General features: G+C 38.8%; 2 protein-coding genes across 15 annotated transcripts in view; one reads left to right on the forward strand and one right to left on the reverse strand.

Moving 5' to 3' along the window:
• Positions 1–41: 41 nt before the first annotated feature.
• ift88 (intraflagellar transport 88 homolog) lies at positions 42–21052 on the reverse strand. 14 transcript variants are annotated; one of them, XM_016664306.1, is made up of 29 exons: positions 20855–21052; positions 20631–20693; positions 19577–19636; positions 19286–19339; positions 18628–18691; positions 18396–18465; positions 17506–17596; positions 16574–16678; positions 16242–16331; positions 16036–16138; positions 14959–15305; positions 13962–14032; positions 13770–13856; positions 13478–13577; positions 12710–12715; positions 11214–11300; positions 10854–11040; positions 9994–10102; positions 9688–9838; positions 9477–9592; positions 8823–8875; positions 8661–8726; positions 8455–8561; positions 5600–5663; positions 4058–4108; positions 3584–3598; positions 3428–3472; positions 579–686; positions 42–412 (listed from the first exon to the last, which is right to left on the reverse strand). In XM_016664306.1, exons 1-29 carry the CDS (start codon positions 20933–20935, stop codon positions 291–293), a joined length of 2673 nt encoding a protein of 890 aa, XP_016519792.1. In that variant the 5' UTR covers positions 20936–21052; the 3' UTR covers positions 42–290. The 14 variants fall into 14 exon arrangements, with proteins under 14 accessions (XP_016519792.1, XP_016519789.1, XP_016519794.1 ...); XM_016664303.1 differs by having other exon boundaries at positions 5594–5663; XM_016664308.1 differs by lacking the exon at positions 16242–16331 and having other exon boundaries at positions 5594–5663; positions 20855–21051.
• A 167-nt stretch (positions 21053–21219) lies between these two features.
• cryl1 (crystallin, lambda 1) overlaps positions 21220–23795 on the forward strand; it is a 19069-nt gene continuing 16493 nt past the window's right edge. Inside the window, exons 1-3 of the mRNA XM_007578398.2 lie at positions 21220–21499; positions 22900–23007; positions 23374–23500. Of these exons, the coding sequence (XP_007578460.1) occupies positions 21459–21499; positions 22900–23007; positions 23374–23500 (276 nt within the window). The 5' untranslated portion in view covers positions 21220–21458. The remainder of the gene's footprint in view (positions 21500–22899; positions 23008–23373; positions 23501–23795) is intronic.

Consider the following 23795-nt stretch of genomic DNA (forward strand, 5'->3'; position numbering starts at 1 on the left):
AACAGTTTATTTTAAAAAATGACTCAAGAGACTAAAAAATGAAAATAAATATGAATTAATTTGAGACAAGAGTTGGATTAGATCCAGTCTGCTGAGTCACTTTCCATCTCTAAAGAGGTTTATTCACACATATACGGACTGTGTGTGGCTAACAGATGCTTCTTTTTAATCCGTTCACTTTTGTTTTTGCTTTTTATGCAGATAAATATGATCCTTCACTGGAGAACATTTCAACTTCTTCTTCCTCGTCTCCGATCAGGAGGTCGGTCCCTCATTACCAGTCCATGGATCTACTCCGGTAGCAGGTCATCTCCCAGATCTTCGTCTGCAAAGTCGTCATCATCCACCGGCTTCTTGGCCCCCGTCTTGGGTCTGTCCATCTGAGGCCCCAGCGGGTCCACGTACGACGCATCTGCACCCATGAGATCATGAATTTTATGAACCTTGAAATCGCTTTAAAACGACATGTCACAGTTTCACACAGTGTTCTGTATGAAGGGAGCGACCGAAGCTTTGAGGAAAACAAAGTGGCTCATCGTATTTTCCTGAATTAGATGGAAGCTGTATAGATTCCTCACCCAGCTCTTTTGGGTTGCTGGCTTCGTAGGGCTCATTGGAACCAGGAAGTGACCTCATCTTGGCGCTCAGACGCTCCCCCTTAGAGCTGCTGCTGCTGTGGCCGCTGTCTGCAGTGAACACACACATCCAGACACGCATCCTGAGTTATCAGCTTGATCAACTGTTAAAAAGGACTGAAACTTAAAAATCCCTCCCCTCCAGTTCAGCAGCTCCGTTTTAACGGCTGCGGTCAGAAGAGCCCCCGCTCCCCAAAAGGAAATCTGCATCACCGAATGATCTGGATTTACTGCTGCTCTGTGACCCGGGCTGCAGCTGCTCAACCACGTTTCCCTCTCAACTTTCCCACTGAATAAATTTAACATCTCACTATGAGAGTTTTTAAGCAGCAACACCAAACTGACTTCCTCACTGTGCGGAAGTAAACGCAGTGCTGCCATACTTTAAAAAAAAAAGAAAAAAAAAGTTAGGGTTGAAACGATTCATCGGATTAATCGTGATGAATCAATTATTGAAATAATTAAGTAACTTGGTAATCGATTCGTTGTCAACTGGAGTATCCAGACTCCAAAGAAAGCAAAAAAGATCTACTGAGTGAGTCAAACTGTACAAAACATTTATATACATTTAAGGTAAAACCTTTTGAAGTGCTCAACCCAAATCTTATGCGGTGTTTAGTTTTAGCTTCAACAGGATTGAAATTCAGTAAAAACAAGAAGAAAAAACAAACATAGAAACTCCTGTTGAGCACCTTCTGCCATCCAATAATCAATTAATCCAAAACATGATCAAGTGATCAGTCCTCAATAATGAGTATTGACCGTTTCACAAACTGATTGTAGGATTTTTTATTTCCTCCTTCAAGTGACAAAGCGTATGCTGAAGGAACGCTGTTATCGCATTTCAGGCAGTGAAAGGTTTACGCATATTTTAATGTATTTCTAATACTCCAAGAAAAAATACTTAAATGGTTAATTAAAAAATCTGCACTATCCGATTAATCGTCAAAACAGTCAACGGAATAATCAATTACTGAAACAATCATTAGTTACAGCCCAGAAAAACAGTTTTTATTTTCAGTGGCATAATTTAACACAATATAATCCAACATCTAATTAGAACAGACGTACTAAATGAAAGTAAAAAAAAAATAAATAAATCCTCAATTTAATAAAGAGTTGCTTTTATCAAACACTTTTTCACATCACCAAGTGCTGTAGCATGAAGCGTCACGTGACTGGACCGTACGGACAGAGGAACCTTTGACCTTTTCCTCTACACAATCTCTCTCCATATTGTCCAGGGTCCTCTCTTTGATTTCCTGCAGACGTTACATTTCTACGGCAGAAGGTTGAATTCATGTCTGGAGAATCATTTGGGATTTCACCGGCCCACATGTTTTAGCAGTCTGCTCGACGGGATTTCCCACAGATTCATCCAGGAGCGTCTCAGGCTGTAAAACTCAATCTCATCCTAATCCCACCACAACAAAACAATTCCAGTTAAACTCCAACTAGACTCCACGTATTAGCAGCTACGTTCTTGGAGCCGTTCCCTGACCTACGACAGTCAACACACTGAAACGTTGAATTCTCCGGATCATATTCCCACCAGAGAGAAACATGAAGTCATGGACTCCAGATCCCAACACGTTATTTTTAACTTCATAAAGTTAAAAACAGCCATTTTATCAAGCTGATAGATGTATTTCTAAACTGAACAAACATACTCGGGTCAAATGTTGCTGGGGTTTTTTTTTGTCTTTAATCAAGTGTGAGATTATGTCAGTGCAATAAAAATGAATTTATTTTTAAACCAGGGAAGCTAACAGGGAATGCTTCAGTACGTCTGAGTTTTGGGCTCAGAGGACAAACACGATCGGAGTCCAGAGGACAAACATCTGGCTGCCAGGTAGCCTTGGAAACCACAGACGACGACGTCTGAGAGCTGAAAAACAGGAAAGAGGCCCGATATTCCTCTCTCACTCACAATCCTAAATATCTCACACGAGGCCTCTCAAACTAACAGGCAACTGAAACTTCTGCTGGAAAATGTTGGGTTTTTTTTCCTCCTTTCTCGTTCTTGGAGCGACTGGGAAGCGTTTCTTTTGCTCAGAATATTCAGCAGGGACACAACAAGATGAAAACGGTCTGGTTTTCCCTTCTCACTCTCCTCTCTGAAATTACATAAGCAGACTTAAAAAGACAAGTCCAACTTTCTCGCATGATTTCCACAAATGAGAAAAATTACAAATAGCAGCGAATGTCTGTCGGAGATCGACACGATGAGAAAAAACACTGGATGAGTTCAGTATTAAGGCTGAAATTCTGTAGAAAAGGTTTTACATGTTTCATAAATTTGCGTTTTCAGTACAAACACTCCGTTCGGATTCAACTTCACGGCTTCCCGTCAGAAGATTTGCTTGCCAAGTTTTGACCAGAATCTTAAAACAAAGTTGGATCAAATGTTTTCCAAAGTCGCCCACGTCTGCTGTGTGAGTTTAAATTCACCACTCAGTACACTGTCAAATTTTTTGTATATTTAACAATGATAAAAAGTCAAATTGTGACAAGAAAAAAAATCCTATAAGACAATTTAAAGCTGTTGATTTGAAGTGAAAAAACAAATTAACTGGAGAAAACAATAGTTTGTATGTTTTTACATTCATTTTATAGGCTGTTTTAATGCTCATTTTAGGGAGACATTAAGTTTTTTTTACTGAAGTTAAAAGAAAAATTAGTTTTTTACAGTGGAACATTGACTCTGGCATAATGTTTTACCGTAAAATTATCGTAAAAACAAAACACCAACAGGTGTTATGCAGATGAATCTCTCAGCTATCCGTACGTACCTGAGTCCAACAGAGGACTGAACTGTTTAGGCTCAGGTTGAGGCTCTGAACAGCAGAGAGGAAGCGGAGAAAACAAGCCAAGGAAAAGGAAAAAAAGAGAATGAGGGGCAATTAAGAGTTATAGGGTGCTTTTGTTTAAACTCTTGCTACTCTTACCTGCTTTGGCATTTTCTGGTGCGGTGTAAGAGAATAACGAAAAGCATCAGATCTTTTATTTACATTAGTGAAATCAAGAAAGAAACCCTGAACATTTAAGACCGAATAAGTGCAAGGATTTATGCACTGGATCCAGTTACATGCTCTGGCTCTGCTACGCTATAAAAAGAGCAACAACAACAAAATATCAGGGTTTCTTAATCTACTCTATCCAAACACAGACACGTAATGGACATCCTGGCGGCAGCACACACATCATCAGCTGACAGCCAGTTGTATATTTATATGAGAACACCAGAGGATCCTGACGGAGCAGGACTTTCTCATGGCTACAGGCACTTCTAGTTTGTCTGGACTGCATTTAAAATAAAACCATGTGATGAAGCCAGGTTTCCAGTGTCTGAGCCAGTGCACACGTTTCTGTTTTTTTACGTGATGAGGGAGAGCTACATATGGGGCCTCGACTAACGATACCCGTAACGTCGGACTTCTTGGGAGAGGTGAGGACAGACGTGGAGATGATGGCTGCGGCGGACAGCAACAACAGAGGTGACAGAAAAGAAAGCAGAAAATGTCAGAGGAAAAAAGTGGGAATATTCTGATGTCAGAGAAAAAGAATAAAGACAACATCTTTATTTTTTATGCAGTTCATTAACACAAGTATGTAGAATTCTTCTCATGATGTTGTCTATAATTATAATAATAATAAAAAACACTTAGCACCATCTAGTGGTGAAGTTCAAGACTGCAATTAAATGGTCAAAAAAAGAGAGAAGTGCTTTAATGCTTCCGTTATGGATCCTACAGGTACGGAGGAAGATCACCGACACTGGAGCTATAAATAACTCAAACAGACACAAACGTATTCAAACTTCCTGTCCTCTCATCCAAACAGACATGATCTGTTTGGATCTGTTTCTACTATATCTGTCACAGCTATAATGAAATAAAAAAGTGAAAGACTTAAGAATGCTTGTTTGCTCTCAACACAAGTCGGCTGTGTGATAAAAACAAGCAAAAACAAGAACACTGAAAGTACAAAGCTGTTACTTTGTAATTTCTCGTGTTTTTTTTTTAAACCACATCACACAGAAGTAGATCTGAAAATCTACTCCTGCCATTTGGTAGTTTTATCTAAACATTGGGTCAAACACTGAATCGCTGATTAGAAAAGAGGCTAGAAGGCGGCCATTTTGAAAAAAAGCCATGAGCTGATCAGACTTCACTAAATCTCTTCCGCAAAATAAAATCTGAAACAGTAAAGATGGTGAAATGATGCTGCACTTGAAGACTGTTCACCAGGCGAACATTAGCATTTTACCTGCTAATGAGTTAGCATAAGGTGGAGCTAGCTACCAAACAACGTGTCAGTATGTCAAAATACACAGGCAAGGTTTTATAAAGTTTTGTGTACTGAATAGTGATCTTGCTGTTGGGGGTCGTTTGTTTCTTCAATATAAGTTTAGTTACACAAAAAAATGTTTTAGTCTCTTAATTCAGAACAAAAACAAAATCATAAATTTGATCCCAAATTTAGATTTTGTTCAGTTTTCCAAGTTATGACTTACTCTTTCAACGCCGCTCTTCGGTCAGCTTCACATCAAACCTTTGTCTCTTTAACTCATTTGTTGGATTGAAAACTCAACCCAGTCACTGATCCAAACCCAGAAACCAAACCCAGAACCAGATCCGCCTGTACTTGAACCAGGACTGGGTTAGCAAAAATAACTCAGTTGGGATTGTTTTGAATCCAAACAGAGTCATCATTATTAAAAAAAAAGTAAATACATAAAACATATACTCCAAAATCCAAATCTTTATATAAATAAAACAATTTGTCAAAGCCTTTTAATTGAGCCTTCATCTAGAAATAAGCCAAACTCCAGATAAAAGTCTAAACTGGTAAATAAGGTTAATTTTTAGGTCAAAGCTGGTTACCGTACAGAGGTTCAGGTGGAAATAATGGACATTTTAAACGTTTTCAATGCAGGGGCAGCAAGAACGACTTACACTCACCAGCACTCCCTGTGCTGCCCTCCCTGCGACCTCTGGCGCTGTTCTCTCGGCCCGACTTCACCCTCTGCCAAGAGAACGAGGGAGATTTCAGGCAAAACACTAGCAGATCTAAACAATTCAAACAGCTCCTGAAAGTTACTGTGGACATTAGATATTTGAAACCAGGTGAATTTCCAAGTCAGATGTTGAAACAGAAATATTTGCCTGACATTCACAGGTTCTGTTGAATGAATGGGTTTCCAGAGTTTTCACCGCTACTGAATCTTCTCACCAACCAATCAAGTCAGTCAGTCAAGTTTTATATTTATAGCCCATTTAAGCAACAAGCAGTTCAAAGTGCTGTACTTCAGAAAAACATAAAAAGGCGTCATCATGGTCCAGCAACCATTCATTTTGTCGAGTGCAGTACACACTGATGGTTATTCCTTAATGTTAATAAAAACAAATGTCCTGTGAGTACATACAAATACTACTGGTTATTATTCTTTATTCTTTTGGCAAAGTAGCGCAAGCTATCAGATGTTTTCCTCCACCATGCCTTGCAGCGATTTGTGAGATTAAGAAACCAAACTTTCCAGCTCCGTTTGTCACTCTCAGTCTGTTTTCTCCAGTCCGGCTGAATCCCAGATTTAGGACCAGCTGGTCGCGGTTTGATAAATTCATCCTCCTGAAGCACTCCTGGCTCTGCTCACGGTCTCTGCAGCAGCATAACTGTTAGCACAGCGATGGAACATCGGATCGTATTCCCTCTCGGTATTTGATTAAGAACTGAATGGAGAGAAGATCGTAAATATCGCATCTATGAAGACAGACGTGAACGTTCTCCTGGATCCCGGAGCTGAACGGTGATTCCCAGGACGTTTCCAAGCAGCTGAGTAATGTTTCTGTTGCTGTTCTGTGAAGGCTTCATGGTTTTGTTTTTTCTTAGAGAACATTAATTAATGAACAAATAGTATCGTGAAGACCAGCCAAACACAGCAGGATAGGAAAAAAACAGTCAAGAAGTTCAATGTGGCGTCGAGTTTGAAACCAATCAGATCCTAAAAGAACAAATCGCAGTTTGGGGGTTGCAACACGACAAAATGTGACAAAGTTCAAAGGATGTGAATAATAACAACGCTCATGTTTCAGGTGGCACTGATCAAACGTTACATAAACTGAGCCATCCACTCAGTTACTGACAGCCAGAGATGAGACAGCTGTGAAGCATCTGCTCCTCTGTCGACACAATCGGATCAACAGAGAAGAGGATCATCTGGTTTCCACTTGGTTCTGAAGCTGCAGATACCAACATCCCGTTTTGGAGCAATAAGAACACGGAGCATGTTTTCAATCAGCACGCTGCGAGGGTTTGAAAAGACACCGAGACGTGATGATGATGTGATTAATGAGACGGCATCCTGTGTTGATGCACAGCTTTCCTGTGCATCAACACAGGAAAGCTTTTACTCTCAGGCTACGGTGCTAACATGGTCAAAACTCCAACACAGAGTAATGTGGATAAACGTTTGTTTTAGTCTTCCCTACAACCAAATCTCTGGTTAAATCCTACTAAGAATAAAAAAAAAAACAAATATCTACCCAAACTCTTTACTCACTAAGTTACCACGCCTTGGAAAAGCACTTGTACCCTTTGAATTTAGTCACACTCAAACCACAATTGTCAATGTTTTTTATTGAATTTTACTATTGCACAACTATATAGTGAAAGGAAAATTTTGCACATATTCTAACTTTTTTTACAACAATAAAATCTGAACAGTGTGGTGCATGCTTTGCCCCTCTGAGTCAGTGCTTTGTGAAGCCACTTTTCACTGTTGTTGCAGCTGCAAGTCTTTTGGTGTGAGTCTTTACAAGCTTAAAACAATAGTTCAAAGTTCAGGCAGGATGGATGGAGAACATCTGCAAACATCAGTTTTAGTTACAGAATCTCAAATGAATTTAGACTCTGGGTGTTTCCAACACATGAACATGCGTTGATCAAATTGTTTTTAGGACTGAGGTATTTGGCGCCAACTTCTCATCAGCATGGACAAAACACCCCCACAGCATGATGCTGCCACCGTGGTGATTAATGTTCTCCTCATATATCTCTATGTGGGCTTTAGTTGTGCCAGACTCATTCTGTTTTCAGATGATGGACTGAACAAGAGCTCTGTGAGATGTTCAACTGTGTTCAGGAGTTTGTGTTCAAAAAATATAATTTTCCTTACATTTTAAAGTTAGTCTCAACTTGTGTGTTGGGGAAATTGTATATAATTCCAATATTGTACATTGAAAAAAGTAAGTTTCCGAATGAAAAAATCACTTCTTTTGACCATTAAAAGAGATCAAACTTTGTGCTCTAAAAGTTTCATCCCAAAAAACAGGAGTCAGAGTCAGGGCTTTAAATGAATAATAATAGTGATAAAAAACAGTAAATATTCCAATACAAGTGTAGAAAACTGTGGTTCATCTTAGCAGAACGCATCGATTTTCACAGCTATTTNCACACACACACGCACACGCACACACACACACACACACACACAGTCGTGTTTTCATCACTTGTGGGGACTTCACATTGACTTCCATTAATTTCTACAGTCTAACCTTTACCACAACCCTAACCCTATCCATTACATACCTAACCCTTAACCTTAACCTTTACCCTAAACCTAACCACTAACCAAAAACAACAATTTCCCGCATGGGGACCAAGAAAATGTCCCCACAAGGACTAATGGTCCCCATAACCTCACATTGTAGACAGAAATAGGTTCCCATAAGGATATAAAAACCTGACACACACACACACACGCACACACACACCTACACACACGCACACACACACACACACACACACACACACACACCTGCTCTCTGATTTCCTTCATCTTCTCCGCCTTCTTCAGCTTGGTGGCGTATTCTTGGACTTCCTTCAGCCCCATGTCTGTCGACAGCCTCACCAGGAAGCGCAGGCCTGAACACGAGCACAGAAGTTATTTTCATTTTCTTCACAATGTTGAAGAATTTGCTTGTACTACTGAAGATTATGACACAAAGCAAAACAGCAGCGTACACTCCACGTTTTCTGGAAACCTTCGATGGATCTCTTTGTAGGTTTCCAGAGCTTTCTGGTAGTTTCCTGGATAAAAGGGTGTAAAAAAGACAAACATGTTAGTAAACATTTGATTGATAACTTTCCAAACTGACTTTGTTGGATTATTAGTTTTATTCTCACCACTTCTTCTGTAACAGCTCGCCACTATTAGCTGCCACTTCACAAAGTTTGGCCTGTGGGACACGGCAGATGAGGATCCATGGCTTTCATGTGAGCAAAATTTATTTAAAAATGTATATTATCATGTTATTTATCGTGTCGCTTTATTTTGAAGCATGTCTTATTTAGCTAAAATAGTAAGCGGTGAAATTGAAACAGTTGTGTCAGGTCTAGGGCTAGACTGGCTGAAAAATACACATACAATAAAAGTGTTTCATATCAGTCAATGTCAATAATCGTCAATATTAATAATTATTTAGTTTTTTTGTTTTAAATATCTGAAATACTGCCAAAATGGTGACACAACCTTTCCTGTTTCATGCACAGTTTTCACTCCACGCCATATTTTTCAGCAGCTTCGCGGCACGATGGCGAAACATGAAACTGCTGCTGCGCAAGTTACTCCACGGGTTGTTGCTAGGTAACCAAAGAGTGAGTGAGTTAGTTGATGTCACAAGGCTAGTTTATCTGGCAATGAGAGATTGAGCAGTTAAACTCTTTCCTCTTCCTACATCCCCCAGAATGCTGTGCAGTGAATATCGATTTTGATCACGTATCTATCGCGAGACGTAAATAGTTTTCTATACAGATCATCTTCCAAATATATTGACTCACTGTATGAGCGTCGCTCGTTCAAAGTACTGGATGGCCTTCTCACAGAACTGGGTCTCGATGTAGTAAGCCCCGAGCCACTCGATCACGTCGATGTTGGAGGGAAAGTACCTGAAAGACTGAGCAGCACCTCAACAGATTAACAGCAATTAACGACCTGAAAAGTCAGGATTGATCTTTCACCGTGTTGAGAGAGAAGCAGCTCCTCTCTCACCTCACTGTAGTACTGGAAAGCCTGGGACTTGTCCCCCTCGTCGTCGTGCAGCTTCCCCAGTTTGGCCAGTACATGTGGATCTGTGGGGGTGACGCCGATGACCTGCATCAGCCACTCGATGGCCTGCTGAGGGTCTCCGAGCTGCTCGTAGCTGAAACCAACATGTCAAGGGCCGACAGACGCTTACATGACGTCACAGATGTAATTTTAAGTGTCCAAACCAGGTGCAGACACAGAAGCTGTTTTGTTTACAACTATGAGGAAACACTTTCCCTCGTTGGACCTCACAGGTTTCACGGTGGATACAGGTGAGCCAGCTGGTACATGACCTCAGCGCTGTTCCTCAGAATTGAATGAAGCTTCAGGAAGCAGTCCAGGCCCTCCTCCAATCTGTTCATTATCTTATAGGACAAACCTGCAGGAGGTAAATAACAAAAATGGCTAAAAGTTATTTATTATTTGATATAAATACCAGGGACGTTCCGATTAATCAGTTTGACCGAAACAGGGCTGACTATAATATTATATAAACACATTTTATACAATATTCTAAAACATAAAAAACAATTTGATTCATTTTAGTTAAAAAAAAATATTTTTGCCCTAGAGGCCTTTATTTTGAAAGTATCCAGGAAGGAAGGGGCTTGAAAGGAGGCAGAAAATACATGCCTTAAAGGTATCTAGTTCAAGTCTCCTTTAAATAAGAAAATAAATGTTTCATTGTTATATTTAGTGACTTTTCAAACAAATAAAAAAATTGGTTTTGGCCAAAGTCGGAATCAGCAGGTCAGATTTGTTTTTTAAATCGGGGATCAGACAGAAAACTGCAATCAGTGCACCCCTAAATAATATCATATTTACTGTGATTTTATGGCAGATGTTTTGACAGTGGTCAGCTTTTAAGAAATAGTAATGTCTTTACTAACAAACAGGTGGACAAACACATGGATGGATGGAACATTTTCCGTATAAAATAGTGAATATAGTTTAGAAAAACCAATATTTTTAAATACCCTTTTCATTTTCCTTACTCATCCAAATTTGGTGGATAAAAAGATGATTCCATAATTTCCAGATTGTGTAGGAACCATGCAAAGGAACCTAATTTCCAACTGTTATTAATATTTCAGTAACAACAGACCAAACTAAATTAGCTTGCTTTGTACCCAGGTTATAGAGGGCCTCGGTGCAGGAGGAGTCGTTCCTCAGCGCCTCTTTGTAGAACTCAGCTGCCTTTTCGTAGTCCTTTTTGACAAACACCGTGTTGCCCTTGTTGATAAGTGCGGCGGGATTGTAGCGATCAGCGTTCATAGCGAGGTCAGCGTATCGGTCAGCCTGATCATAGTCCTTCTCCTGCAAAATATTAAAGAAAAAAGGTGAAAAACAAAAACTGAGACTCTTATTCATCACTTCTGCATTACCATTTTTGGTTTTCAACACTGACCGCATCTAGATCCATCATTTCATTTAACATTCCAGTATTTAAGTACAGACATGTTGTTTTAATGAAGCTAAGAGAGTCTTACCAGGAAATAGAGGAAAGAAAGGTTGGTGGCTGCAGCGCTTTTTACTCTGCTGTCCTTCTTCTCGAACGTTTTCAGAGTTTCCACTGCCTGTTCACACGTGAAAACTAAACGTTAGGAGCGCACAGCTTTGTGTGAGTCTCTTGTGTCCAGAAGAAAGTTCTTTCTTCCTATGACGTCCAGAGTCAAAAGTATTGAAAGTATCAAATTAACACCACACACACACACACACACACACACACACACACACACACACACAATCATGTATTAAATTGAGACTTTACATGATAAACCAACACACAGACAGTAAATTATGGTGAACTGTCAAAATAATTTAAGAATTTTCTTACAAATAGAAATAATGGTGGCTGCATTACCGTCACTCTGATAAATAAAATCCAGTCCAACCAATTACTTTCAATAATCAATTATTAAATGGAATCCATCCATCATTAATCATCCCATCTGATTGAACTTGAGTGCATTTACCAAGAAGAAGCGTTAAGAAATGTCATCTGTAGATGTGTGAAGATGGTTGCAGCAAATCCAAACCTCTTTAAGATCACTGCAAAATGTTGCCTCATAGTGGATGAATATATAAATGCATGCCACACTTTAAGAGATTAATAGGGGGAAACATTATACACAGTGATGTGTTGGTCTATCACATAAAAAATCACAATAAATAAAAAAAAAGAGGTAAGAGGTTGTAATGTGGCAAAACGAGGAACGGTAAACAAGCTGACTACAGGCTGCCTCTCCTGGCTGACAGAAGAACTTACAAAAAGTTAAAATCACAATTATTTACACTTTTTAAATTAAATAATTTAGTACAAAAGTGTTTCAGGTCTTAAAAACATGTAAATATTAAAACATTATTACTTTATTGGAGACTTTCAAAGCATCCAAGTTCTTTGATTTTTAAAAAAGAACTAAAAATTCAAAGACGTCTGAAAGGTTTGACCCGTTTCAAATGATTCCCTGTCCCAGTGGCTTGGCATCACACTTCAACTACATTATATACATGTCAAAGTAGAACCTGAGAGTGCAAAAGTGAGCATTTTTTGACAAATTTCCAGCTGGGCTGCAGCTGCAGAGACGTTACAGGTTATGAAAGCAGCATGAAGGAGTCACGTTCAGGCATCAGATAAAGTCTGGCAACACAAATGGCAAAACTGATGCAGTCACAGTAATGCAGCTGGACGCTGGTGCTGCTCAGTGTCCTCAAACACATAATGCTACCCAAACAGCCGCCCTCCTGTCAAGGCTGGACTGTCAGGCTGCACCTCCATCTTACTTTTTAAATTAAGCAATAGTTTCCTTTCCATTCATAGATTTTTGCCAACAGCTCTGTGACTTATAAAAAAACCACTGCCTCTCCAACTCGTCCTGGCAGAGCCTTTTTTTGGACACTCGTATGTAGAGTAAAAAATATAAATAAAAAAAATAAAAAAAAGACACGATCTAGGTGTGATCATGGAAACGAAAAGCAAACATACCTCAACCTTAGCCACAGAGATGGGAGGTAAATGGGACAAAAGTAGGAGAGAAGGGAGGACAATGAGAAGTGCAATGGTGTAAATGATGGCATGCTGTAACCATGACGACTCACATTCATACAGTGATTAGATGATGCAATAAACATTACTCTTTATATGAAACTCAAATCGTTCATATACACTAAAAAATGAAGGCAAATTCTTAACTTAATCTTGCAAAGTTGTAATTTACTCTCACACCTGGTAAAATGTCCTAAACAAAACCTTAAAATAATTCGTCTTTTATCGCAGCACCATATACAAACACAGAAACATTTACAAAAATCAAACCGGTTTGAGAAAAAAAAAATATTATAAAAGTTTCACGTTTAGGAAAATGTTTTTTACAGAAGCAACAAGACCCAATCCCTCTCTGTTCTACTTGAAAATTAGGCTGCATTAGGATTTAACAGCAGGGATAATAATTATTCAGTCATTTAACAATGACAGCTTTTTCCTCCCCACACTGAGTCAAATGAAAAAAGATTAAGACTTGTTTTTTTTTCCTTAAAATGTTCAGTGTGAATCTCTGTGACTGCAATAAAACACAGATTTTATTTAAGGACATTTTTACACATCTTAACCAGGATGCATACAGAAATCTGCATGCATCCCACACAGGCATCAAAAATGACTTTTCCCAGTACAACTTCCAAGCTGAAGTGCACAAACTACAAAGACCAGAGGATTGAGAACTGAAACCTGGTGTTATCCTCAGGACACACTCACCTGATTGAAGTCCTTCTGCCTGAGGTAAGTGATGGCTTTGTTGATCTCCAGATCATTGGCTAGCTCGACATACTGCGAGCACTTCACCATGTCAACACACCTTAGAAAACATCAAGACGCTATTTACGGAACATGTTGGAAACCTTTTTAGTGACAAAAACACCCAAATGGATAGATATTAAACCGCTAAGTGGCAAGTAAATTCAATGAAACTAAATTTCTAAATAATTTCGATTTTTCTGGGGACTAAATTTCTTGACCGTAGGATGATAAATGAACTACAGCAACAAACCAGTCAAAGCCGCTAGCAAAGGAAGTCTCAATAGCCGGAGCAATGAGCTTGGCTGCAGTCATGATGTACTTCTCAGCCAGGACTTTCCTACAAGCAGAAACAAAAACAAAGTACAGACAACTTAAAGGATTAAAGGACTTAAAGGACGATGTTCTGGTGCTGAGGATGAGTGGTGTGCTCAGTTCCTCTTACAGATCCCTCTCCATCTGGTGAAGCTTGTCGTTTTTAATGGCCTCAATGACCATGTTTGAACTGGGGTCATCCTGGAAAAGGTCAAACACACAACATGAAGTCAAACAAAAGCGATTAACGCTTTAATAACACAGAAAACAATGCATATCTACTAAAATCTCAATCTCAATAGGAAATAACAGCGAATGTGCAAATATAAGGCTTGAGTTCAGTCATTATTTTTTCAACCAAAAACTTCACAGTTGGATTTTATGCAATAAATAAACATAGAGCAGTGAAGGCTGCAACGTGGACAACAAAGTATGTATTAATTAGAGGTTGCTTTATTACAAAAAGAAAAAAAACATTAAATCCTGGAAATTATCCAGGTTACACCATCCGCACATTGTAACATGGTAATGGTGGCATCATGCTGTGTGGATGGTTTTCTTCAGAAAAGCTGATTTGACATCATAGGAAGATAAATGAAGCTAAACACGCCAGAAATTTTGAAAGAAAACTTGTTAGAAGCAGCAACTTGAAGCTCGGTGGAGTTCCACCTTTCTACATAGCAACCCTGCTGCAATGGCTTGTGGGTTAGATGTGCCGGAACGACACAATCAACCATGGAAGCTGACATTCATAGACTTTGTCTATTCAATCTGAATGAGGTGAAGCTAACTTACAAAGAACAAAGTAGGAGAAAGTTTCAGTCTCTGGATATTCGAAGCAGTTTGAGACATTTTACAAAAAAAAACTAAACTAGTTACAGCAAAAGATGGTTCTACTCAGAGGGGCTGAGCATAGCATACATTTTTATTTCTAAAAGAAGCTTCAAACCATATATAATTTTCCTTCCACACTGTCCAAAAATCCCAATAAAATAGAATAAAATGTAGGGTTTCCCCCAGTGTCACACACTGCCCACTGCGTTTTAGCAGGTTTGAACACATTTCTGTAAATTTGTGCTGTACAATGAGCCACACTTTGTACTTTTACAAGCATTTCTGTTACTTACACTGGCTGGAATGTACTTATCTTCATCATCAATGCCCAGCGGGACAGAGATGAGCTTCTGAAAGGCCTTCTTCATCCTCTCTCTGTCTCCGATGGCGTAGTAGCACAGGATAAGGTTGAAGCCGGTCTTGATGTTGGGACTCTCGGCCATGATGTGTTCGAAGGACGTTATGGCGTCCGAGTACTGGCCCAGGCGGACAAACACCACTCCGATATTCTGCATGATCTTGATCCTCAGCTCCTTGTGATTGTTGGAGATCTGATCCAGCGCCATGCGGTAGAACTTGATCGCTTTAGGGTAGTTCTTCTGTTTGAAGTAGATGTTGGCCATGTTGACTTTGAGGCGGCCTAGAGGAAGGGAAAATTCAGATTGATTTATTTTTTCCCCCATTTGAATTATCTAGGTATTTGGACGAGTCCATAATTGTAATCCTAGAGTTTCAGAGTCTTGGGAACATAATCATGCCCACAGCATCACAAAACCTCCATCGTACTTAGCAGTGGGAGTGTTGTGACACAGAAATGCTCAATATTTCTTTATTTTTTAAAGAACTAGTTCCACAAAGTGAAAACCTTGTATTTTTTCCACTTATAGCAAGATATTTCCCCCCATGTTATGAGTGAAACAATCTTCCAGTGGAACAAGAACTTTTTCATCAATATTAAGGAATTACGAACTTAAATCAATCTCCTGTGTCTTGTTGATAACTTACTTGTAAATTAGTTTTGTTTAATTTCAAATGTACTAAGACATTTAGCACTAGAAATCAGATCAAAAGATTTTAGTGTTTTTGCAGGGTAGTAAAGAGAAAGTGCAGGAAAGAGTGGATGTCAGAGCATTTGGAGTAAAAAGTCAGTTCAAGGCAACTGCTGTGGAAAAATGTAGTCACGGAGAAAGGGAAGAGAGTTGGCTTAAAACCCGACAGCCCGAGTTCAGATAGCAGCAGCATCAAGCAATACAAATGAAAAATTAAGACTGTTTGGGTTTTTTTTTTATCTTTTTGGTTTAAAGTGTTTGAAGAGCATCACTTTAGAGCGGAGCTGCCATGTGGGAGAACACGTACGCCGATCCGCTTACCTGCGTTAGTGAACATCTTGTTTTTCACGATGACGTGGTAGCTGTTCAGAGCCTCCGGGTACATTTCATTGTTCGCATACTGGTTGGCAAGGTTGAGCAAAACCTGGTAATGACAGAATCAACACATCCTTAGGAGAGGAGTAAACTCATTTCATTAGCCTATAAATCACAACACTGTTTAAGAGGGGAAAAAAACTTAAGATTACAGCTTTTCTCTGCTCATACTGGCTGTGTAGCTGAGTCGAAATGCTTTCTGCCACGGTAGCCATATTTGATCCCTGTTTTATTACCTCTCCCTACAATGTGACAAGAAATCAGTACAGTCAAATATAGAAGCATCAGCAATCAAAAGACTAAAACCTGCAAGCACGTAGCTTCAATATTAGCAACACAATCAAATAATCTGGCATTATTTTCTGACAAAAAAAAATGGAAAGAAGCTCAGACACATCACATGAGGGATTCTGTAAATAAGGACTGTCAAACTGACTAATGTGGGACGATATCAAAACTGCGGACGAGTACAGCCTTTACTCACAGAGTAGGTGAGGTCTAAGTTGATGTGCTCAGTGTTGCCAGACGCTTCCCTCTGTCTGATCAGCGCTCGCTCTTTCCTCCCTGCCTCTTTGGCTTTTTCAAGAGCCTGCAGAAACACAATCCAGACGTACACATGTACACTGATCGGCAGAAAAGGGAGCTGAGTGACTGAAGTTAGCAGAAGGAAAAGGAAATAAAACTAGCCAATCAATCAGAGAGCATCTGCCAACAAGGAGAAGTTACTTTGGAGAAAGTCAAATAGCAAACAGGTATTTTCAACCTCAATAAGAAGTGTATTTTAATCTGAAAATGTTTAAAATTGTTATGGTTAAAACTGTTGGTGATTTTCAGAAACAGTTTGTCTTTTGTTTTATACATGAATTGTTGGAGTTATAAATTATGTTTATTTTAGTTTGTTCCTTCGGTCAATTTGTACTGAAGCAGATTTTAGAGACAGGTTTGGTAATTGGAAACTGTATTGTCATAATTATCAAAATCTTCTTATACAGAAATAAAAAAGACACAGGGTGATTTTTTTTATCGTCCAGCTCAAATTGACCGACACATTTGATGTGTATCAATGATTTTGATGGAGTCACTCCTACAGTCAACTCTGTAGATGAATGCATGATGTTTTCATGACTTTTTGTGTTTTTATGATGTAAAGCACTGAAATGTGCTATGCAAATAAACTTGATTGATTGATTCAAAGAGCACCAGAAATGGGAATTAACCACATTCTGGAGAGTTTTGTTACAACTGACCCAAAATGTGATATAAATTTTAAAACTTCAGTCCACCTGGCTGAGCCAGCCAATGTGGGCTGTTGTGGGTCTTTCCAGCGTCTCATTTTCTCTTTCGCTCTGTGTCACTAAATGAGCTTTTAGTTGAACAGTATTAATGTTATGTTGAGAATCAGATCTGGGGTCTGACCAGCTGCAAGGCTCCTATGCTCTGTGCTATGCAGCTCTCCTCTATCAGGTCATTCACTTTCTTCTCCAGGATCTTGATCTTCTCTTCCGCCCTGCAACAACCACAAGACAGAAAAACACTAAATATGAATCTTTCTTCAGTGCTTTCACAAGAACACACATCCTCTCTTTTTTTAATAAAATCATGACTTGTTACACAACATTCACAAATATTTTGGACTTGCTGGATGGCATACCTAGAAAACTACAAAAACTATAAGTTTTGTTGCAAATCATTCCTTAGGGCTGCACAATATACTGTGCAGCAGAGGTGGGCGAAACGGACTTAAAGTTTTTTCGTGGTGTTAATTTGATAATGATAACAGTGACAATAAAAACTATGTATTACTTTTTTTACATGAAGAAGTGTGATTTGAGTCACCAAACTGCATTTAATCATATTTTTAAATATACTGATGTGTAATAATGCCGTTATTTAACAAACAGTGGAGAAAATAGTAAAACCAGCAATTCAGAAAGTTTTGTGTTTTTTTTAAACATCATTAATTTGAATTTATTTGACAGCAATACAACAAAGTCATTCTCATGATAATAAATTTATCGCGATAAATGATAAACGATATGATAAAGGCTCACCCTTATTAAGCAGAATCACAAGAGTAAAAAAAAGGATTTATCACAATGTGTATGATCAACACAGTATCTACCAAATATATCACAGATGCATGATTTTCCAAACCTTTTGCTCAGCGATAAAGTATTGTTGTAATATTCTACCTGTTTGTGAGACGTGAAGGGCGAAGTGATCTGTAACTGGGTTAACTGTGAAAACTATTCCACCCAGTGCGCAACTGTAAGCAGCGCTCAGTTTCACAAAGTGAGGTAACTCACGTGTCTTCATTCTTTGCTTCAAGTGGAGGCGCAGGCCCCTTGGACTGTCCCAGGGGGTCAAAGGTTGACCCTGGAAATGCAAATGATCTGTTTAAGTTTTTGTACATGGTCTTCTAAGCTTTGTCCATTCAATAAGACTCTTATTAACAGTAAAACAAATATCAATGTATACATTGGGTCATAAATAACAACACAGCAGAAAAAAGAAAATGTCTTTTGTGTTTAAACTTACCGCGCATCAGTGAGGATGAGTAGCCTGCAGCTCTGACAGCAGTCATCGGTCGGGCAGCGCCATCCTGTCAAATGAAACAGAACAGAATACACTTAAAATCAGAAAACACACTTTTGTTTTTGCAAACATTGGGCATGAGCTCAACACAACCATCCAGGATTTCTTCTATCAACACAAAATGTCTCTTTCTTTCAAATGCTGTTCATAAAACTGTCTAAATCTGGGTTAGTGACGTGAGACAAAGTAATAATAAACGTCATTTTCCCAGCCTTTTTTTTAGTTGTAAATGTGGATAAAATGAAAGTTTTATTTACAATGGAAAAATATGGCCACACTTAGTTGAGCTGTTTAAGGGATATTTGAAATCCACTGGAGTTTTTTTTATGTAAGACCATATTTAAGCCACTAGGTGTCACTTTTTTTCTGGTAAATTTTGTGTATAAAGCAAACAACTTTTGAGAGTAAGCTCAGCCTCAATATATGTAGCATGCCTTATTAAACCAGCTACTGAAGCTGATCAACAGTTACCAAATGAGCCCTGCAAATTTCTTATCACAAACAGACAAATGATACCCTGTGGAAAAAGTAGGATAGTAAATGACATGAAGTCTTGTACAGCAGCACTGAGGGCAGAAAGCAAGCAACACTCTCCTCTCACCTGGACAGCTCCAGTCATGGGTCTGCCCATTGATGAAGCCATGGGGATTCGGGACTGAGTGAGACAACACACACATAAAGAAATGTTAGCGCCCAACATGCTGACAGCAGACAGATAAATGATCTCATTTAATTAAAAAGTTCTGTGTTTGCACAGTGGGACCTAGAACATGTATGGAACTGTAAATTTAGAGTAACCCTTTACTCTCAGCTCTTTTCATGCACAGATTAAAAAAATAGAAGTTAAAAAACATTTGCTGAGCATTACGTATTATTACTACATGGTACTTACACCAAAAGATGAAACTAAAGGTCGACCTCCGATGGCGGTGCCTGGAAACTTCGCAGTCATCTAAATGGTTAAATACAACAATTTCTAAGATTATTAATGGATACACTATTAATTTAAATATTTGCATTGATACCCCCAAACTATTTGAATACTAAGTACTATATAAACAATTGTAATAGGATGCTAAAATAACCTTTTATTGTCATTGCATCGTCTAAAACTAGAACTTACACTAGAAAAATACAAACTACAATTTAACATTTACTAAGTGATGAAAAAAATAACAACAAACTCTTCCCCTCCCTGTTGCACAATTCTTGGCGCCTTGCTGTTAACCTGTAAGTCCTCCGTATTGAACATCACTTAAAGACCAGTTATTCATACTTCTTGCAGGTTCAGATTAGTTTCATTCAACCAAGAAGCTTGCTTGAGAGGAGACGAGAACTGTATGTCTCAAAAGACAATAAAAAATGTAAAAGGTGTATACATTTTTGGGGGGAAATTGTTTAGTTACATTTTCAACGTAATTGTCCATCAAAACATATTCACAGCCTCATTCAAAATCTGTGGAAAAGTGTTTTACAGCGAGCTAACCCTTCTTACAATTGCCGAGAAGCTTTTGGGCACGTTTTCACTGGGATTTTCGATTATTTATTTTTAGCGATGAGAGATTTACTATATTCTTCACTTATATTATTTCACACAAGACTGGAACTTGCAGAGGGCTCTTTAACCCATTAAGTTTCAATTCCCATTTCTGTGGGATTATTTTACTGTAGAGAAACTACAGCAAAATAAATAGGTAAAATAAGTAAGCTAAATTTTAATATAAGATAAGAATACTTTATTGGTGCCCTAAAGAGGGGAATTTTTTTTTTGTCCCAGCATAGTACACAATATAAATTTAAATAAATATTATTTAATATTAATGATTTAAATTAACTAAGTTAGTTTCATTAACTGACTTATTTTCAGTTACAAATTAAACTTTATGATTAATTACATGACTATTGTACATTTTGGCATAACTGCGCGAGCTGCAGTCTGTTCTCACCGGAGGTCTCCTTCCATGACTGGTCCTAACTGCCTGCTGGAAGCCCACATCGTTCTCCAATTCCTTAAAAAAGCCACAATATGTGTGATTATATATTATCAGTTATCAATTAACAATGTTTAGACCATGTAGTTTTACAGCTACATGTGTAGCACAATGTAGTAGCTTCATCACCGACGGCTGAAAATGTCGTCAACGCAGCTTAGAGTTGGGGTTTTACTCACCTCGGAGTCAAATGTGGGGTTATAGTCATTGTAACCCGAATAAAGGTCATCCTCCTCTACGGCTAGGTGGACATTTTCCATCTCTGTTTCGCAGGGAAACTCCGAGGTGAACAGAAAACGAGCAATTTATCTGTGGACAGTAACAGCATAAAGATTTTTTGTTGATGTTTTAGACTCCAGTCCCACAATTCAAAGCGCCATGGGCGGGGTCAAAGTCTTTTTTCGAAGTTTTGATTGGGTACTTAGACGTCAATCACTATGTTGACTTGATATGATTGGATAAAGATGAAGCAATTCGCTGGTTGCTAGGATACGTTGGGAAGCTACGACCTCACTCTGTTTTATTTAGCGTTCAATTGTGTATTTATTGATTTATATTAAGCCATAAAACGATAATATAATAAAATATCAAGTTAGTTATTTGATAATGACGTTTTACCCAAAAATATTACATCTTTTTAATATTGAATACTTTGCCGTAGTATGTTTGTCCATATGGGCTACCGTACACCTCAGACAGCGTGACTCCAGAGGGGCGGTGCAAGATTTTATGTAGTAACACAGTTACTTCGGTTCTGTTTTTGTACCACCATAATATCAAATAATGAGCACTTCTGAGTTGAAAACCATCACTGTGATCGGCAGGTGAGCAAACAGCAGAAACATCACAACAGCTCTAAAGTTCTGGTTCAGTTTGGATGTTATTCAGGTTGTGTCTGCATCTTCAGTTTATTGCTTTTTCACATAGTTTTAAATGCTTGCGTGTATCTTTTGCATGCCACTTTAAAAAATATATTTTGCGTCTCTTTGCAGCTAGAGTTGTTCGTGTTGTTATTTCAAACACGATTGCAGCAGTACTATAATCAATTTTCCGCCATGCTGACTACATGTCTGTATTCCGTGACCCCTTTAAGGATAGGCTTACATTTTAACCCATTTCTTGTACCCTGATCAGTATTTCTGTGCAGTCAGCTGAACGTGGTGGTCTTTTGAAGTGACCTTTCTCTTGACCTGTTACGTAAACACAAAGTCATGTTTAGCTGAAGAGTCAGCAGTTGCACTAAGCAAGAGGAAGCTTATAAAAGTTCACAGTTTGCATATAAATATAGTAAATATGGAGCGCTAAGATAGCCTTTTGTAAAATAAATAAATAAATAAATGATCACTTTTTGGTTCAAGTTCAGCATTTAGTCTTCTTCAGTTCATGTATCAATTTTGGTGACTCAGATGTGCCTGAAATAAAGTTCAGCTAGAAATTTTTTTTTTTTTTTTTTTTTTTTTTTTTTTTTTTACTGAGGCAGTACTTGTTTTTATATTTTTTTTTTTGGAAGAACTGGTCTAGGGCACTCAGATGAATTATTATACAGTTAGAGATTCTCAGAAGATCAGAAATTAGCAATCAGCAATTATTAAGTTAGACCAGGGGTCCCCAAACTTTTTCCTGCGAGGGCCACATAGCTGTTCCTTCCTCTGGTCGGGGGCCGGTCTTAGTTTTTGGAGAAAGAAACCTTAGAAAATTCTGGTCGATGGGGAGGGGGGGAGGTTGCGACGACACATTCGCGCTTTTAGATAGATTTTTACCCAGAATGCAAATGGAAAAAACCGTGAGTGAAACGGTGACTGGGACTGACTAGTATATATTCCATTGAGGGAAAGTTAGTTTCACATCTGCTCAAGCCCCCTGGTGGTTGAAGAAAAATCCACATATAAACCGGAAAATACAATATATGAAAAAAAACACTGAATGCTCTCTGGTATGAGGAGGCGGGCCGGATCCGGCATTGTTCAGGGGGCCGGACCAAATGACGTGGCGGGCCGGATCCGGCCCGCGGGCCGTAGTTTGGGGACCCCTGAGTTAGACATAAGAAGGTAAACAGAAGCTTACTATATGTTCAAGCAGTTAGTCTCAAGAATAAACAGTACTCACTATTCTTTAACTTCGCTGATACATCAATTTAAAGAAATGTAATCAAATGCAAGATTTTATAGCATAAAATTTCAATTCTTCTTTCCCTCACACTTCTTCTCTTCCTCCACGTGTTTAGCGGTCTGATCGGCCGCTCCTGGGCCATGGTGTTCATCAGTGGAGGCTACCAGGTAAAGATCTACGACAACCAACCAGGGCAGGCTGCAAAGGCTATCACGGAGATCAGGTGACTTACAAATGTGCATAGAATATGTTCGTCTTGTGAGGCTCTTTAAATCTTTGCTGCTAAAAGCCAACATTACATACAACGTAACAAAAGAGAGTAAGAAGAGATCTTAAATACTAGCAGTTACTATATGCAACATGTGAATTCTCTCTGTAGATTTCCTTTTTTCACATTAGATTATCCATTAAATAAACTATATTTTATATCCTTGTCGTTAGGCTGGAGAGCATTGAGAAATAGCTTAAATTTTTTAACAATTTCTCCAGGAAGTTCAACAGAAATGCTGCCTAGAGAGTTTGTTCTCATCGTCTCCGAAGCCCGTCTGGTTGTGTTGGAGGTTTTTGACATATTTCTTCGTGGGTTCAGGAAGCAGACGGAGGAGCTGGAAGAGGCCCACATGCTGAGGGGGGATCTCAGCGCCGCGCAGCAACTCGCCCTGCTCTCCTGCTACGAAGACTTGGCCCCAGCACTGGAGGGAGCCTTTTTCGTCCAGGTAACTCAAACAGACGAGTCTGAGTCCATTTCCTCAAAACCGAGGAGGAAATGCTGCGCCGATTTCAAACTGAATGTGATTGGACAGCGACAATATCTATTGTTTCAAGAAATTAGTGCCATCTTAATTTTACTTAAATAAACTGAGATCATTGAGTTCAGTGTAAAACATCCTGGCTCTTTAATTGCCTTGATTATACTGAAGGGGGCAGAATAGCACATTGTTTTCCTGCTCTTTATTCAATCAACTCAATACCCATTTAAAATTTAAAATGACTTGTGTGTATATATATATA

The sequence above is a fragment of the Poecilia formosa genome, unplaced genomic scaffold (genome assembly GCF_000485575.1).
Source record: "Poecilia formosa unplaced genomic scaffold, Poecilia_formosa-5.1.2 Scaffold477, whole genome shotgun sequence".
Classification (NCBI taxonomy): Eukaryota; Metazoa; Chordata; class Actinopteri; order Cyprinodontiformes; family Poeciliidae; genus Poecilia; species Poecilia formosa.

Bases quoted from the DNA above. Each gene is read 5' to 3' on its own strand.
- ift88 (XM_016664303.1), bottom strand. From the start codon at position 20,935: ATGGAAAATGTCCACCTAGCCGTAGAGGAGGATGACCTTTATTCGGGT. The intron at 13,578-13,769 runs GTTTGTTGCTGT...ATGTTTTCTAAG, and splicing joins TTTGCTAGCGGCTTTGACTG to GTGTGTTGACATGGTGAAGT. The intron at 9,839-9,993 runs GTATCCACCGTG...TGTTGGTTTCAG, and splicing joins ATGTACCAGCTGGCTCACCT to CTACGAGCAGCTCGGAGACC.